Genomic DNA, 15,292 nt, shown 5'->3' on the forward strand with positions numbered 1-15,292 from the left:
TGCGTCTGAAAATTTTGATACTCTTTTTCTTGATGCTTGTGTGCATATAATTTAATAAATGTAACAAATACATATATAATACATTTTGGTATTTACAAATTTCAGATAGAGCTACATATGCATTCCAGTAATTTTCGTTTTGGGTGCATATGGATTTACGGCAATGCAATTTACAATCGTAACATTATTATGCATAGGTTATGTATATTTTTCTAATGAACTTCATTTTTCTACAAATAAGTTCTGATTACGTTTACCTTTCAACGACGCAAATTGAGAAATACATGTGTATGGACCTTTAGGAATTTTCAAATATCGAATTTCAGGCGACTTGTTTAGATGACTTACTTTTAGGCTTGAGCGCTAGCTCGAGGCTTAAGTTGTTTACTGACGTCATAAAGCGCAGTTATTTTATATAACTAAAAATCGCGTATTTTACGAATATTTTTTTTCAATATTTGATTGCACTTTATTGAAATGGCATAATATTCTTTTTAAAACTATGCAATAAATGAAATAAGAAGTGGCGTGATGTTGCGCGTGACTCATCTTACATGGGGCGTGTATGGGGTTTTCCAGCACTGGTCACATAACCGGAAACACACGTCCGGTATGCAAGAAAGCCGAAGATGTTGCGTTCATCGATTTGATAAACGCAAAGGCCGAAAGGCAGTTCATTTAGGGAATTGAAGTTGAGCTGTAAATATACATGGAATAATGTTGGATTTACAAAATAAATTTATGGTTGGTTAAAAGTAAGAGTATGTAATATTATGCGTATATTAACAGTTAAAACATTTATTAAACACGGATATGAAAGGGAGAACTCCTATAAACTTGTAAACTCCTGGCAGTTCTGGGTTTGACCTCATTTGGATAAGATTTCATAATAATTCTAAAGATTAGGTACTACATGGAGGGAACTCAGATATACAGTACATAATGCAATGCAATTTTCTCCCTTCTGCATTATTCTAGCAGTGAAATTATCTTAATGATAAGGAATTTTGCGGGAGCGCGACGAACAAGTATCCAATAGAAAGAATCGTCGCTCAAGCAGTTCAGCACTATCAGTGCTTTGATTACTAAATAGGTCTCAACGCATGTTCAACTTTCTCTCATTCTAAGCCAATCGCAGAATTCCCACATGGGTCAGTTTTGTGACCACATCTATTTATTATTTGCGTGAACGATATCGCTTATTCCCCTGTTTCTGGTAACATGTATTCAAAGTCTGATTTGAATATTTCGAACGGTTTTGAGTTATGGACAAGATAAAAGGCTTTTGCTCAACAAGGACGACGACGAAACCAAAGCTATCACAAGATCTCATCTTTCTTCGAAAAAAACTGGAGGCTATGAGTTTCCGATAATGATTTGAATTTATTTAAAATAGCGATATAAACTGCGAGTTCTCAGCGATTGAATAGGCGGGGTGAAAGATTTATTATTTATTGAGTTGTTAAATTTAAATTTGTTCTTAAAATCGTTAAATAAATATTGGCTATGTAACATTAATAAAATACTAAACAAATATTTAAAGTAAGAACTAAAGTAAATTTTGCTTGTTATTATTTAATGCATATTACTCTCTTTCAGGGAAACAGTGCATTTGGTCTTGCCATTGGTTGACCAAATGCACTGTTCTCTTTAAAGCTGCACTCTCACAGATTGAACGGTTTGACAACTATTTTACTCTTTTTTTTGAACGAACCAATTTTTGCGAAAATCCATGGAAACCAGTTATTTAAGACTGCTGACAAAAAATTAGATCGCAGATTATAATATTTAAATGCAAAATTGATAGTTTATGCATTTTTCTTTAACCGTTAGTGTGGGTTTAAGCCATTAAACATTAATTTTCGAACGATCTGATCTTTTGTCAGCAAAGTTGTAACATTGGTATATCTGTGAGAGTGCAGCTTTAATTAAAGAGGGCAATACGCATTAAATAATAACAAGCAATATTTTCTTTATCACTGGACTTGTCAACCCATGAAACACTTCAGGCCTGTGATATAACATGTGATAAATTACGTAATAAATGCAGCGTCGGAAGGCAACATCTTGTTTCGATTGAAGACTGAAAACAAAGATAACTTTTATTTTGCTTTACCATTTTAAATGAATCAAAGGGCACTCTATGCCGCTTAGGGCACTCTATGCCGCTTGAAGAGCCCCGCCTTTGTTTTATTACCGGAGTTTTATAAGTTGATTGGTTTCCTCAAACACTTCGATTAACCTGTTTCTAATAAATGTTTTTTTCAGTACTTTCAGGCGGCGGTGTATAGCACTGTCATACGGGATCCCCATTTAACGTCCCTTCCGGACGACGATTAGAATTTTGACTATCTTAATGATACGATGGTGAATCGAACCTGCGATCCCGGGATTGATAGTCAAGTGTGTTACCACTAGACCACGGATACGCCCACCGTTATAGGAGACATTGAAAAAATCATTTATATACGGATGGTTTAGCCTCTAGATTCGACCATATCCAACACAATATGCCTCTACTTTTGTCAAATAATCACCATGCCAGTGTGATAAAGCCATATGAAATTTTGCGTTTGACTGTCTTCTATCAGAGAAATACTGATATTCTCTCCAAAACACTCGTCGCATTTATTTGGAATCGGATGGTGTACGATGTTGGAAATTGGCTATTTCTTGGTCCGATATGGATGGCATTGTTAAGTGACCAGCAGAAGGTGAATTTTGATTATTGTTTCACGTTCACATGAGAGTAGAGACATCAAGTAAACATTCGCTATTCACCTATGAATAAAACTTATAAACTGTTACATTTTAGATTGTCACAATAGATTTAAAACACTGATCATTATCCAATCATTAATGGACAAACATATTATTCTGAGAATCCCTTGAGTAATTTTGAGGGTACGCACAACGCATGCCAAGCTACATAAGAAATATTACACTGACAGCCATATAAGGACCGGTCAATCGGCAAACAAAAGTGTGTATGGACCGAGGGGTTAGCCGAGGCTCATTCATCTATGGTTGCTGACTGTCCGGTACTTAAAATGCCTTATGACCCGAAGTGGTGTGTTTTATTTCTTATATTAGACCGAACATTTAATAATACCATTAAAAAATATAAGCGCTTTCGATGTGTTTTATTAAACACAAAAATGTGCGAAAATGTTTCGATGATGTGAAATATGTTTTTTCACATGTGATATTGCCTGCTGACGTCATAAAAAGTGGATTTGTATTAAAATACAGTGATTTACGGGCCGATTGACTTTATAAATATAGAGAAGGGAAACATTTATGTAAGGTTTGATATAACTAGATATGAGGCGGAGCCCCTTGTGGTTTTAAATTTTTAAGACTGTTTTGCTATGTGAGTTAGATATTTAGTGCATGGCCTTAAATAATATTAAGTCTTCCTATGGAAATAAAGACAAACACATTTCTATCTTCTTCTTTTTCTTCCGTTCTTCTTTTTCTTTAGTAGTATTACGTCGACATGTAAATGAGGTGGTGGTGAGCATCATGATTATGGTACAAACAATACTTCTTAACGGGTTTAGGGTTCTATCTTACACTTTTCATGTTTGCACGCAGGTATTCACATTATGTTACTTACATTACACTTTAGATGTGAAATAACATATTATATTCGAGCAGTTGTTTTCGTCTGTAATGTGTTTGGTGTGAAAGCAAATGTTTGAACATTCAGCTTCAAAGTTAAAGAAAATGTTCCAAAAAAAGGATTACCAGTTTTCTTTTAAATTTCAGAACATTTTGGCAACATTTTCTGGTTCAGAACTGATGGAGTTCATGGTTACTGATGTTACTTTATTGTTAAAACTCTATATTTCATGGAAAAGCATGGAATAATTAATGATTTCATCACGTATTAGGACTGCATTTAACTTCAATGTGCAAAGATATATGCAAAAAATGGCGAATTTTTCTAATTACCCAATATGTCGCACATTCACATGTTGGTTTATACTCAATTATGAAAGAATACTTAATAATTAAAATATACCTTGTTCTTATTCTTCTAACTGAAAAATCAATCTCAAAAGTTTTTGGGATGAAAAAAACATTAAACAAGGGCCTTTAAACAAATCATTACTCTGGCGCGACAAGTGAAATTAACTTATAGCTGTTTGTCATCGATCTGTATGTAAACAAGCATACTTTTTCATTTATACGTGTAATTTTGTTGAGAAAAGTGGGATGGACACCATCTCTATGAAATCGCAATTCATGTTAATGTAACCATTAAAGGAACAATGCATTGTATAATGAATTTGAATGTAAATTCGCAGACGTACATTCTTTTACAATCATCTTCATGTTTACCTAGGGCTATTTAGCAGGCTCTGCTTTTCTGGAACTGACATATACGTTTAGAAGACAACATATATTCTCAGCCAATGAAATGGCAGATAGGCAAGCATTACATACTAGGCTTTATCATTAAGAATTTCAACTTCCACCGGTGTTTAAAGGTCGGCTCCCTTTCACCCATCCGATACACAACCCGTGTGTCATTGACAATGTAAGCCAATGAGATTTTCTACTAAGTAAGTTTCATGACCTGTTGTTACAGCGTTATGATTAAAAAGTGCTCGGTTGCTACGCTCTAACCGCCCATTCTTAATCATTATGATAATACTTCATGTTATGTAAATATTATTTATATTTATTCTAGTTGTTTTTAATTTCACTGCCAAATTCCGTGTTATAAACCCGATAAGCTTTAACCAACCTTTTATACAAATACGTGTTGTCTAGTTTAGCTAACGTTATTGCTAAACAAACTCTGAGCAACATTACTGATATTGACTGAAAGTTACTGACATAATTATAATAGCAGCTAAGTTTAACTATTTTTTAAGCAGCCCATGCCGTTTCGTTCATGTTAAAAGAAAAGTTTTCTTATTGGTGACTCACATCGTCTTAGCAGAAGTTAATTTCTGGACAAATGTATTTTACCTATTTAACGTTAGCAATTTCATGCAAATCCTTTATTGATAACATAAATATTTCTCAAATGGATTTATAGTGTACATTTTGAGAGTTGAACTGATACATGGATCGTAATCATATATCGATTTTATTAACCTGCGCGGACAATCATACATGTAGTTTGTACCAGTTGACGACTTTGGTGCTTATCTTTGATCGTAATCGATATAATGGCTCCGTGCAATATTGGTGAAGCCTATTTATGCAACAATCATTTGTTGTACGTAATGTTATTCATGAGGGCCATTTGCCTTAGGAGCTTTGAAGTCTTTATATTTTTTTCAAAAAACAGATCATTGACTATAAAACTTCGTCCCCAAAATAAGTGCAATGCTTACGAAAAAACGTCTTCTGCAAGGTGTAACGCTATTCGTTTAATTCATTTGTACAATAAACATTAAAGAAGAGTTTGTTTCAATCTCCTTGAGTTTGTTTTTAGATTAGATAAAGATACATCAGAAATAAAGAAAGTCTTGATTTTTTTTTAATTTTCATAAAAACAATCAAGGTTAAGATTACGAATACATTGACATTTCACGTTCTCTTTTCCTTTCTTCCATTTCGCCATATGCATATGGCTGGCTTGGGGTTTTTAACCCTTCGGTCAGTGTTGTTTTTAAAACAAGTTCCTGAATTATAAATAGGAATTCTATAAATCCGTTCCAGGATCATGGATGCGCCTCCGTCTACCAATTTTATAAATCATACTGGAACGATAACATGACGGTGTATGATAAGCTTTTGGATAGGTTTTAACCCGATATCCCCAGGATGCAAAGCATGTGCTTCGAACGTTCCACTACAGATGTTTATCCCTGTTTTAAGTAGTCATGCTACGGACACTATAAAACTTGGCAAACGACATAATAATTACCTGTATACGTATTAACATGTTTATTTTTGATAAAAACAGTTATTTACGGTTTTCAGAAGGATATTAATTTACTTTTTTGTTGAAACAGCAAACAAAATAAATATATTAAAAAACAAAAACGATTCGTTTGAAAACTTAAAGCGGCTTTCAAGTGGTATGGTTATATTTATTGTTCCCTCTTAAGGACTGTCAACAAATGGTTTTGATGCAGTTAATGCTAGAGCCCGCATTTCTTCCTGATACTGATTTGAAAGCAGTGGCAAATGAATAGTTACGTTGAAATGCAAAATAAACAAAAACATATAAAGATATATAGTATTTATTTTTTTCCAAACAAACATTCTTACAAACAGAAAACCTCAAACATTCATATTCATACAGGGTTGATACATTTTTTAAAACTAGTTTATTAGTTTAGTAAGGCTTCCTTTAATTACTAACATCGCGTCTATCGTAGTTGACATGTACTCGCTTGCATAAGAACGACATAAATACATTTGATACGGTTTTTAATTCATAAGTTATGCAAGGATTTAGATAGGATGGCAAAGGATTATCGTTTTCATTTACTCTCGAATGACAAACGGTATCGATATTAAGTCACTTTTCACACAGTCGACAATTTCATGTTCAAAAAAACCGAAACCTCTATGTTTTATATCAATACATATAAATTGCTAAATGACAAACAAAACACACGAAAGAGTACATTATCTACTATCGATATCAACAAAATGTGAATAAGTAAAAGCATTAACATTCAGCGTCATTCTTCCATAAAACCGGTATCCTTTTAGTTTTCAACTTAATCATTCTTTAACTGGTCAAGAGTACATTTATGCTATTTTTGTATAAGAAAACCTAATTTAAACAGCTTACAACTGATATCTTGGCAAATAATTATATTTGTCATAAGGACCCCATTGGAAATAAGTTGAATAACTTTAATGGGTTATCCTGTGTTATATATTTGTCACATTGAATTAAATCTTTATTAACGCCATATATATCCAAAGCATTCTAATGATGTTGTGCTTTAGTATAGATATCATCACTAATACTTTGTTAATCAGTCTGTGTTATAACTTTATGAGATATTTGGTTTGTTACTATGACATATATATGCACGAATAAATCTATCTATCTATAACGATCTAATAAATTTGGGAACTGTCTTTTTATATGTAGTGCAGTGTTCTTGTAAGGTCGTTTTGGCGTCATGTTTTGTATAACATACCGACATAATATATAACATACATGTACTCATGGAACACGCTATAATAAATTTAAGCAATCTTCTGGTTTATAATTCGATTTCCTTCACTCTATAAGGATGAATTTATTTTATTAACACGATTTTAATATTACGACATATGGTGTTTGAACACTCATTATAGTGTTTAGTCAAAACAGTTTTAATCTGACACTTCGGTTCTGTATAGAACTAGTAACTTTTTTATAAATGACTCCAATTTGATTACAACTGTATTGACACCACATCCCAATATACTTGCTTTAAACTTGAATTAATTTGAACAGCACATATCCATTGTTTGAAGCTGTATGTTTATTACATACTTGAACATCACGTTCAAAATTGAACATCAAGAGATAGTCTGGTTATTTTTCCAGTTCTTTTATGATGGCTTTCGATTTGAATAGATTCATATCCAAAACTAAACCATATTCCAATATCGTCATACTCTTTCCAGCCCTGTTCACGCCCAACAGATAACGTGCCTAATAACTGACAACTTTCTTCATGTACAAATGTGACTTCTTTTTTTGATGACGCATATATTACTACAGTTAGAGGGTACTTGTCATCTACTATTTGGAATTCTTTAACCATCCACTGATTAATGTTTACTCGTTCACCCTTTTCAACAAATCGAGCAAATACATCTTTCATGAGAAACTTTCCATTGGAAGCAATGTATAAGAACTCTTCCGGGCAACCGACCACGGCATCTTGCATGACAGCAATACCGTAACTAAGTTTCGATATCCTTTCTGTGATTACTCTTGGTGTATGTCCAAATATGACAGCTCCTTTCAGAACAGCAAGTTCGGCGTCTTCAGGGCAATACATTGGAATATGTGGGAACGCTTCCTGAATAGCATTGCGTACCACTGGTGATTGTGAGAACCCTCCAACTAGAATAAGCTTGTCAACCGAATTATGAACATCTGCGCTGTCCAGAAGGTTCTGTAGGTAACTGGTAATCTTTTCCGTTGATGGTTTGAAAAAATCTAAAAACATCATTCCACTTATTGAAAGCTTTTCACGTTTAAAGCCTATGTCATCTGCAAATCCTGCCTTAACTATCAACAAAGACACAGTGCTGCTTGTGTGTTCTTCCACAACATTTATAAACGAAAAGGGAAGCCTGAGATACACCCTTGTACATGTTTCGTTCAGGGCTCGCTTCTTTTTTTCAAAATCGGCTTGCATTTCAAGAAAGTCTCCCTGTAAACAAAAACTCAAGTTTAATTAAACATACAAACATGACTATGATAATGATACAATTTATAACATTGTTGCCGAATTGCATACCTTGTTGTCATTTTGATAACTTTCGACAATTTCTTTTCCGAAAATACGATACAGCATTTCAATATATCCCTCATTGACCATATTTCCTCCCCAACCTCCACCGCCAGCACTGTGAATTTCACCAAGTGTTCCGTTAGTATTTACTTCGTAGGCTGTAACATCCACGGTACCACCTTAATATACATCGACAGTATTAACATAAATGGTACATACGCAGTGATATATTATATCAATATGATTTATATCCTGCTGCAAAGTTGCATAGTCTATTTTTACATTAAAAACCTTGTATGACTTGAATGATTGTTCAACAGCTAGTGGTCTAACAAACGTTTAGTTGCATTCTTTGACTTTGTATTTTATATTTACGTTTATCTTAATTGTACTGGCGGAACTTAATATTTACTCTTACTAACTTAAACCGTTTACCTCCGATGTCTAGAACAACAAATCGACACCCTGATTTACATAAGTCTATTGCTTTTTTATCCGTCCCTTGCACTGCGAGTGTTTTGCAATAAATACTTCCAGCCTCAGCTTCAATTCCTAATTTCAGATCGCTCGCCCTTATGCCAGCCTAAATTAAGAAATGGTGTGTAATATAGTTGTTTTACATTTACTTTCCCAAACAGTAAAAAATATTGGTTATCGTAATATTGATAGCGTACGTGCCCAACACAATGCATAACTGAAAAGAACAAACGATGCATTTAACTTAAGTGCGTTGCGCAAAACAAACACTTCATTCATATATGTTCAAACAGTCATTATTTCATTATTATTACATGAAGTCATTTGTCCATGAAATTGAAATACAGATGGATTAACATAGTAGTAACGTTTTGTAATTTATTTTTTGAATAACATTGACACACATTTATAAAATTCAACTTATCTTCTTTATATCTGTCATTTAAGGATTGATTCGCATTTTTTGTGCGTTCATGCAGTATCAACGCTCGGCCGCGATTTTGCATATCTATAAACCGCGCTAGCGCAAAATCGCGGTTGAGCGTTCATACTGCATGAACGCACTAAAAAATATTCACTACTTATATCAACATTTTCCCTTTTCATTTGTTTATGTTTTTCGACCAAATAGTGTTTGAGAACAAGTCTTTTATGACAACAAAGGGGAACAAAACGTGTAGCGCGAATGTAAATGGTAAGAACACTTGTCGTCCTTTGAAATTTAGCTGGGCGTTCTTTTTAATAAATAGTCCATAGGTAGTTTGCAGAAAGAAATAAATAATCAAAGATTTTTTTAATCATTTGGTAGTTTCTGTAAAATATGTCGAGGTAAGAATGATTGTTTTGTAATATGTTCTCTTTAATTAAGAGAACTTTCGATACATTTTAACTCCTGTTTACATATAAATGACCCATGTGAGTGGGCATAAAAATGTGTTCATGATGATTTAATGGATAACTACCAGTTCAAGGTAATTACAACGTCATAATTTCATTTTTTTGCGGTCTTTTAACTTTTGCAAAGATATTGAAGTATTGCAATATGCTAGTCTTCTTGAATTGTCAATATTAAGACGTTTGTTTGAACTCACAAAAATACATGACACTTTGACAATCTCCAATCATTTCATGCATTTAAATGTAGACGAAGATATCGCCTAATTCTATCGTAGAAAGATATCAATTGACAGAATTCGATTATTGATCATACATTTGTCCTAGAAAGAAATTGCCGAACTCGGAATCATCAGCCATGTTTGTTTTGACAGTTGTTGCAGATGAAGCGTAGTCAACACCGCGTCAATTTTAATTGCTGTTTATTATTTGTTCAATGCGTGTTCTTTTGTTATCGAATGCAAAATCAGCATTTTTCAAATAATATTTCAAGAAAAAAATGTCTTTCATTTAAATTCTTCGTAAAACATCAAAAGAAACATGTACAACAAGCCGGCATTCAACAGAACATATGCCCTGATATATTTAGCAATAAAGTAGGCCGTAGTAAGATCAGTACGCGCGGCGAGTCACCAGCGCCCAATCAGAGCGTTGCTTTCTTGCCAAACTCCGCCTACCAAGGTCACGAAAGTTCGACCGGTTCATACAAAATTAACTCAATTTTTATCGTTCAGAAAATCAAGTATGGATGTAAATATAAGAACATAAGCATTAACGTTCACTACTAAATATGGTATTACTGTATAGAGAAACTCTAACAATAGATAGACAATAGATTGACAAGTTATAAACTTTAATTATACCTAGGTACTAAATTTAAACATTGCTCGTACCCAAAATACATTTTGAAATATCTATACATATCCAAAACAGGTATATTATTTATAATTGCATTAATAATTTCATACAATTCTTGTTAAACGTATATATTAGTATACGCTTTATTTCGAGTATAAAGAGTATCTAGCTCTCTATATAATGTAGCTTTAAATGTATTAATGTTACAATCTTTTACATTTTTTTAATGTAACCGTTTTATATCTTTTGACTTCCTAAAAGCCTTTTCACAGACATAATTCAATAGTGAGGCAACAAAGTCGTCCTTTTATTGACACAATATTTTAGATTCAAGGTCACATTCTTTGCGTGTATATTATAATGTTTTCATAGACTTCAGCGATTTTCCAACCACATGCTCTTGATTCAATGTAAAACTACCAGTGTAATTTATCACAATACCATAAGAGTTAAAATTATTAACAACTGTACATCGAAATTATGGATATTGTGGGTTCAATTCTTATCTTGTAGTATTCTACCCAGTTTACTGGAAATCATTATTTTTGTCTTTGAGCTTTTTACCTTAATGCATAGCGATATAAGTAGTTTGTTTAAATGACAATCGAATTCTTCGGGCGATTTGCCTACCATTTAAACAATCGTTTCTTATATTGTAATGCATTTGGTTTAAAAATTGCAATGTTGCATAGCGACAGCATATGTTTCATATATCATTCTAATCTTGATGGATAGCGTCTACATTTTATACACGGTTTTGTTTTGCAGTTTAAAGCTTTGAAGACATTCTTGGTAAATTATTCGTTATAAAACTTAACTGAATAGTAAGCCGACATATATGACATTTTACAGTTCTTGTTTCGCTCTTCATTGTTAAAATCATACCGATGCATGTCCCGACACATTTAAGAAGATGATTTGAGATAGGTACCTCCATCGCAGCTTCCATCATAAACGCTTTGGCAGAATAATTCCAAACAGCAGGTACTGTTAGTACCCACTCCATTTTTTCATCTGTTATATCAGGCAATCTCTTTTTCAAATCCGCGATTACTTCTTCTTTGAAATATCTGATGACCATCGAAAAAACAGTCATGGCACGCATTGTCTTCCCGGTTGCGTCGACAATTTTCATTGATTTCGGTGTTAATGTAAAACACTAATCACTAGAATAACACATTATGACAACAAACTTTAGAATGGTCTGTTTTCTTCTTACAGAATGAAATTGGAACCTGGGGCCGTATTCAATAAGCATCTTATTGAATATTTTCAACCGAGTGAGAATTTCGTCATTTTTGACAACGATTATTCTACCCGCTACTTTTCATCAGATTTATTCATATGCATATATTGTTTAGACAATGTTCTTGCTTATTTTCATTTTTTTGGTGTACAAACATAGTTCGTTTTCTTTTAAAATTCAATTTAGAAAAAGGCAATGTTTCACTAAGTTGTAAATTGTTACTAAGATGGTTATTGAATACGGGCACTGAACATCATAATACAGGTACTTTATCTTAATTTTACCGGAAGTTTCTCGTTCAACTGCATCTTAATGTCCTCAAAGTAAAACCAGTCTTTGTGTTGTTCTTCTTCCGCTAGTGAGACATATTTATTTTCTGCTTCAAATCCAAACGCGTAAAACGCCTGGTCCGGTGTTAACAATATTTTTGTTGGCGCCTTGTACATAAATTGACCCTAAAACGTTAAATGAAATGTATTAAATAGAAAAAATACACACGGCTGTTTAGACGAAAATATAAGGTTAAAGATGTCGGGTATCCGCTGCCTCACATATCGGAGGTTGTTTATTAGTTTGATTTAATATATCGATCCTTTATATCTTAATTGAATGGTAGAATGACGACCAACGCAATACTTATTGCAATCATCACTTTGTATAACAAAAGTATCCTTTTCAATTGGTCACTTATTTTGCGACATGAGTGTCAATATCATATCATTGTCTTACCGTTGAAGTGGTGATCTTCAAAGGGTTAAACGTAAAGTCATCAATAGAGGAATACGCATATCCCGAATAAGAGGTTCCAATGTCGATAGCAGCAACTATCAGCTTCTTAGAATTACTTCCAACTGAAGACAATCCTTGAACGATAGTAACAATAATTAAAAAAGAATGTACAAACAAATCATTGTATAAATGAATAGGCTTGCCTTTCGCACTTGCATTTGATTAAGATAAGATCGGGTTTTGTTATTTTATTTTATTAAGCTATATGTTTGAATATAGATCTAACAATCTTGAAGATTTCTGAATGCAAGTGGAGCCCTATGTCTGTTGCAGGGTTTAAAGCGAATAGATGATGTTTTATTGTTGACCACAGGAAATCTTAAACTTCTTTTAAGACGTACATAGAACAATTATCATAGACGGTTTGAAAAATTTAAAAGAATAATATAATAAAAATGATATGTCAAGAGCTATATTGAAATATTTCTAATACTCGAAACAGGAAAAAATACAATATACTAGTATAGAGGGGACATATGAAAGAGATGTTATGGCCAATATATGTATACATATTTCTGTTATGGAACTTATCAAAAGAAAAAAAGTATACATATATATGTATGAATTGAACATTTATTGTATAAAATAAAACTCTCTTCTACCTTTTGCTCGGCTTTGTACATTGGAAGAAGAAAGCATGTGAACTGTCGGCTTCTGTTGTTTGTTTGAGTGTGGTGTCTCGGAACGTACATGTTGTTGATTGGTAGTGAAGTAAACCCATGCCATTTGTAGCATAAGAACTTGGAAATTCACCGACAAAATACATATTTCAAGTAAAACGCGAATCGTTTGACTAAGTCAACACATGTGAGACGTTATCACGAGCAAACTATAGTTGTGCAGATCACCCATAGACAAAACACAGAAGATGATTTCTTACGCATGGTAGAAACTAACAATTTATTATTAAACTTGTAAAATTTACTGAATAGTTTGATTAATATAAAACATGCGAGAGAAACTTACGCAGTCCTGATAGTAAGTCATAGAACTGATCATCAGTCATGATGAACTGTAGTTGAAGACGGTCATTTCCAAATTTCTTCCGAAAAATATCTTCTAGTGGTTCGAACAGCTTTTCAAGTTTTCCACTTATAACATCTTCAATGAATTTCAAACAACTTTCAAATGTGTTGAACTTCATTGAAAATTCAAAACATCCCTTTTTAGCCGAAATAACGGTACCTAGAACATTTTAACATATTTCCAGATTTTAATTATGTGTTGTTTTATTTAATATTATTACTAATATGGTAGTGCGATACACTTTCATACAAGTTATGTACAGGTTAATGTCAAGAAATGAAAGAAACCCACCAAATTTGGTAAGTCGATCCATGCATTTTTGCATAATACTTTGAATTGTTCTGAATACACCTTTCTTAGAAGCATTTTGTATAACTGTTTCAGTAACTGCTTCCTCTTCAGCTTCGTTTCGGCAGTTTTGGACGTTAAGTTTTGCACAAGCGTTTTCTAAAAAGAAATCGTCACTAGTTACATTTTCTGTATTCAAGTTACGACTGTTTAATAAATGATCAAAATAACAAGGTTATACTATCCACTTCAAAGTATGCGTAAATCCGTTTGGTCGATTATTTCTACTATTAAAAAGACGGTTAAAGCATTAACAAACGGAGTTTGTAAATGTGTTACATGTACCTGGGCCTGCCAAAGTAGTGTTAAAGGCCTTCTGTTGGTCAGCCCGCATGCCATCAACTTGTTCAACAATGTGTAATAAAAGCTCCCTGTTATCTTCCACCCCTAGTAACCAAACAGGCAAACAGTCAAGTCAGTGATCAACCACATAAAAAAAACTAGATGTAAACAGTAGGATTTCGTACAACACGCTTATCTAAACGAAACAGTTCTTGACTTAAAAACACCTTAAATGGTTTACATTAATGGTGTAAATGTATATTGATATTAATATTTACCATAAAGATGAAAAAAGATCAACAATTCATGAATCTGGTAAGTAGAGTTAATGACCATGGTCACTATTTATATTATTTTTGTATAATAGATACGATAATGTACAAGTATAAGCTTTAATTTTATATGTTGGAAAAAACCAAATAGTCTTCACGTGAACACGAACTCTGAACATGTAAAACTTTATATTAATTATCACTATATATTAATTGTATGGACTTGTTTTAATAATATATAATCATTGTCCAACCCCTATGTACCGCGGAAAGCTTTTGCATTTTGTTGTGTATTTGAGTGTATCACATAAAAAGGCATATTAATACAATATTTTGTTGATGCAAGAGAGGGATACAACGAATTAAATAGAATAATATGACGGTGAGAATCAAGAGATGTTATTTCAGCTGGATTTTGAGCCATTGAAGGTCACAACTATCATTTAATTAATGCAAACTATTGTTTATTTTACACTTAAGTATAGCTAAGAATTATGTTAAACGTCAAAAGGCTATTTCATTTAATACAGGCAATGTGTTTGATACATGCACTATGCAACAGTGCTATTATATTTAATACCAAATTAAGTTGATCTGGATTGAAAAGAACTCTAGAAATCCACGTATGTGAAGCCGCAATGTGATAAATCTAATATATT

At 33.0% G+C, this 15,292-nt stretch overlaps 1 protein-coding gene across 10 annotated transcripts in view; it reads right to left on the reverse strand.

The window, feature by feature from the left end:
- Positions 1-6,211: 6,211 nt before the first annotated feature.
- LOC128222075 (heat shock 70 kDa protein 12B-like) overlaps positions 6,212-15,292 on the reverse strand; it is a 44,710-nt gene continuing 35,629 nt past the window's right edge. For 9 of the 10 annotated variants that reach the window (XM_052930865.1, XM_052930872.1, XM_052930870.1 and 6 more), the window contains 9 exons: positions 14,365-14,466; positions 14,023-14,178; positions 13,672-13,890; positions 13,308-13,445; positions 12,646-12,779; positions 12,201-12,371; positions 8,877-9,024; positions 8,448-8,620; positions 6,212-8,360 (listed from right to left, as the gene is read on the reverse strand). In XM_052930865.1, coding sequence (XP_052786825.1) covers positions 7,482-8,360; positions 8,448-8,620; positions 8,877-9,024; positions 12,201-12,371; positions 12,646-12,779; positions 13,308-13,445; positions 13,672-13,890; positions 14,023-14,178; positions 14,365-14,466 — 2,120 coding nt within the window. In that variant the 3' untranslated portion in view covers positions 6,212-7,481. The remainder of the gene's footprint in view (positions 8,361-8,447; positions 8,621-8,876; positions 9,025-12,200; positions 12,372-12,645; positions 12,780-13,307; positions 13,446-13,671; positions 13,891-14,022; positions 14,179-14,364; positions 14,467-15,292) is intronic. The other variant, XM_052930867.1, reaches the window with a different exon arrangement.

Source organism: Mya arenaria, chromosome 16 (genome assembly GCF_026914265.1).
Source record: "Mya arenaria isolate MELC-2E11 chromosome 16, ASM2691426v1".
Taxonomy (NCBI): domain Eukaryota; kingdom Metazoa; phylum Mollusca; class Bivalvia; order Myida; family Myidae; genus Mya; species Mya arenaria.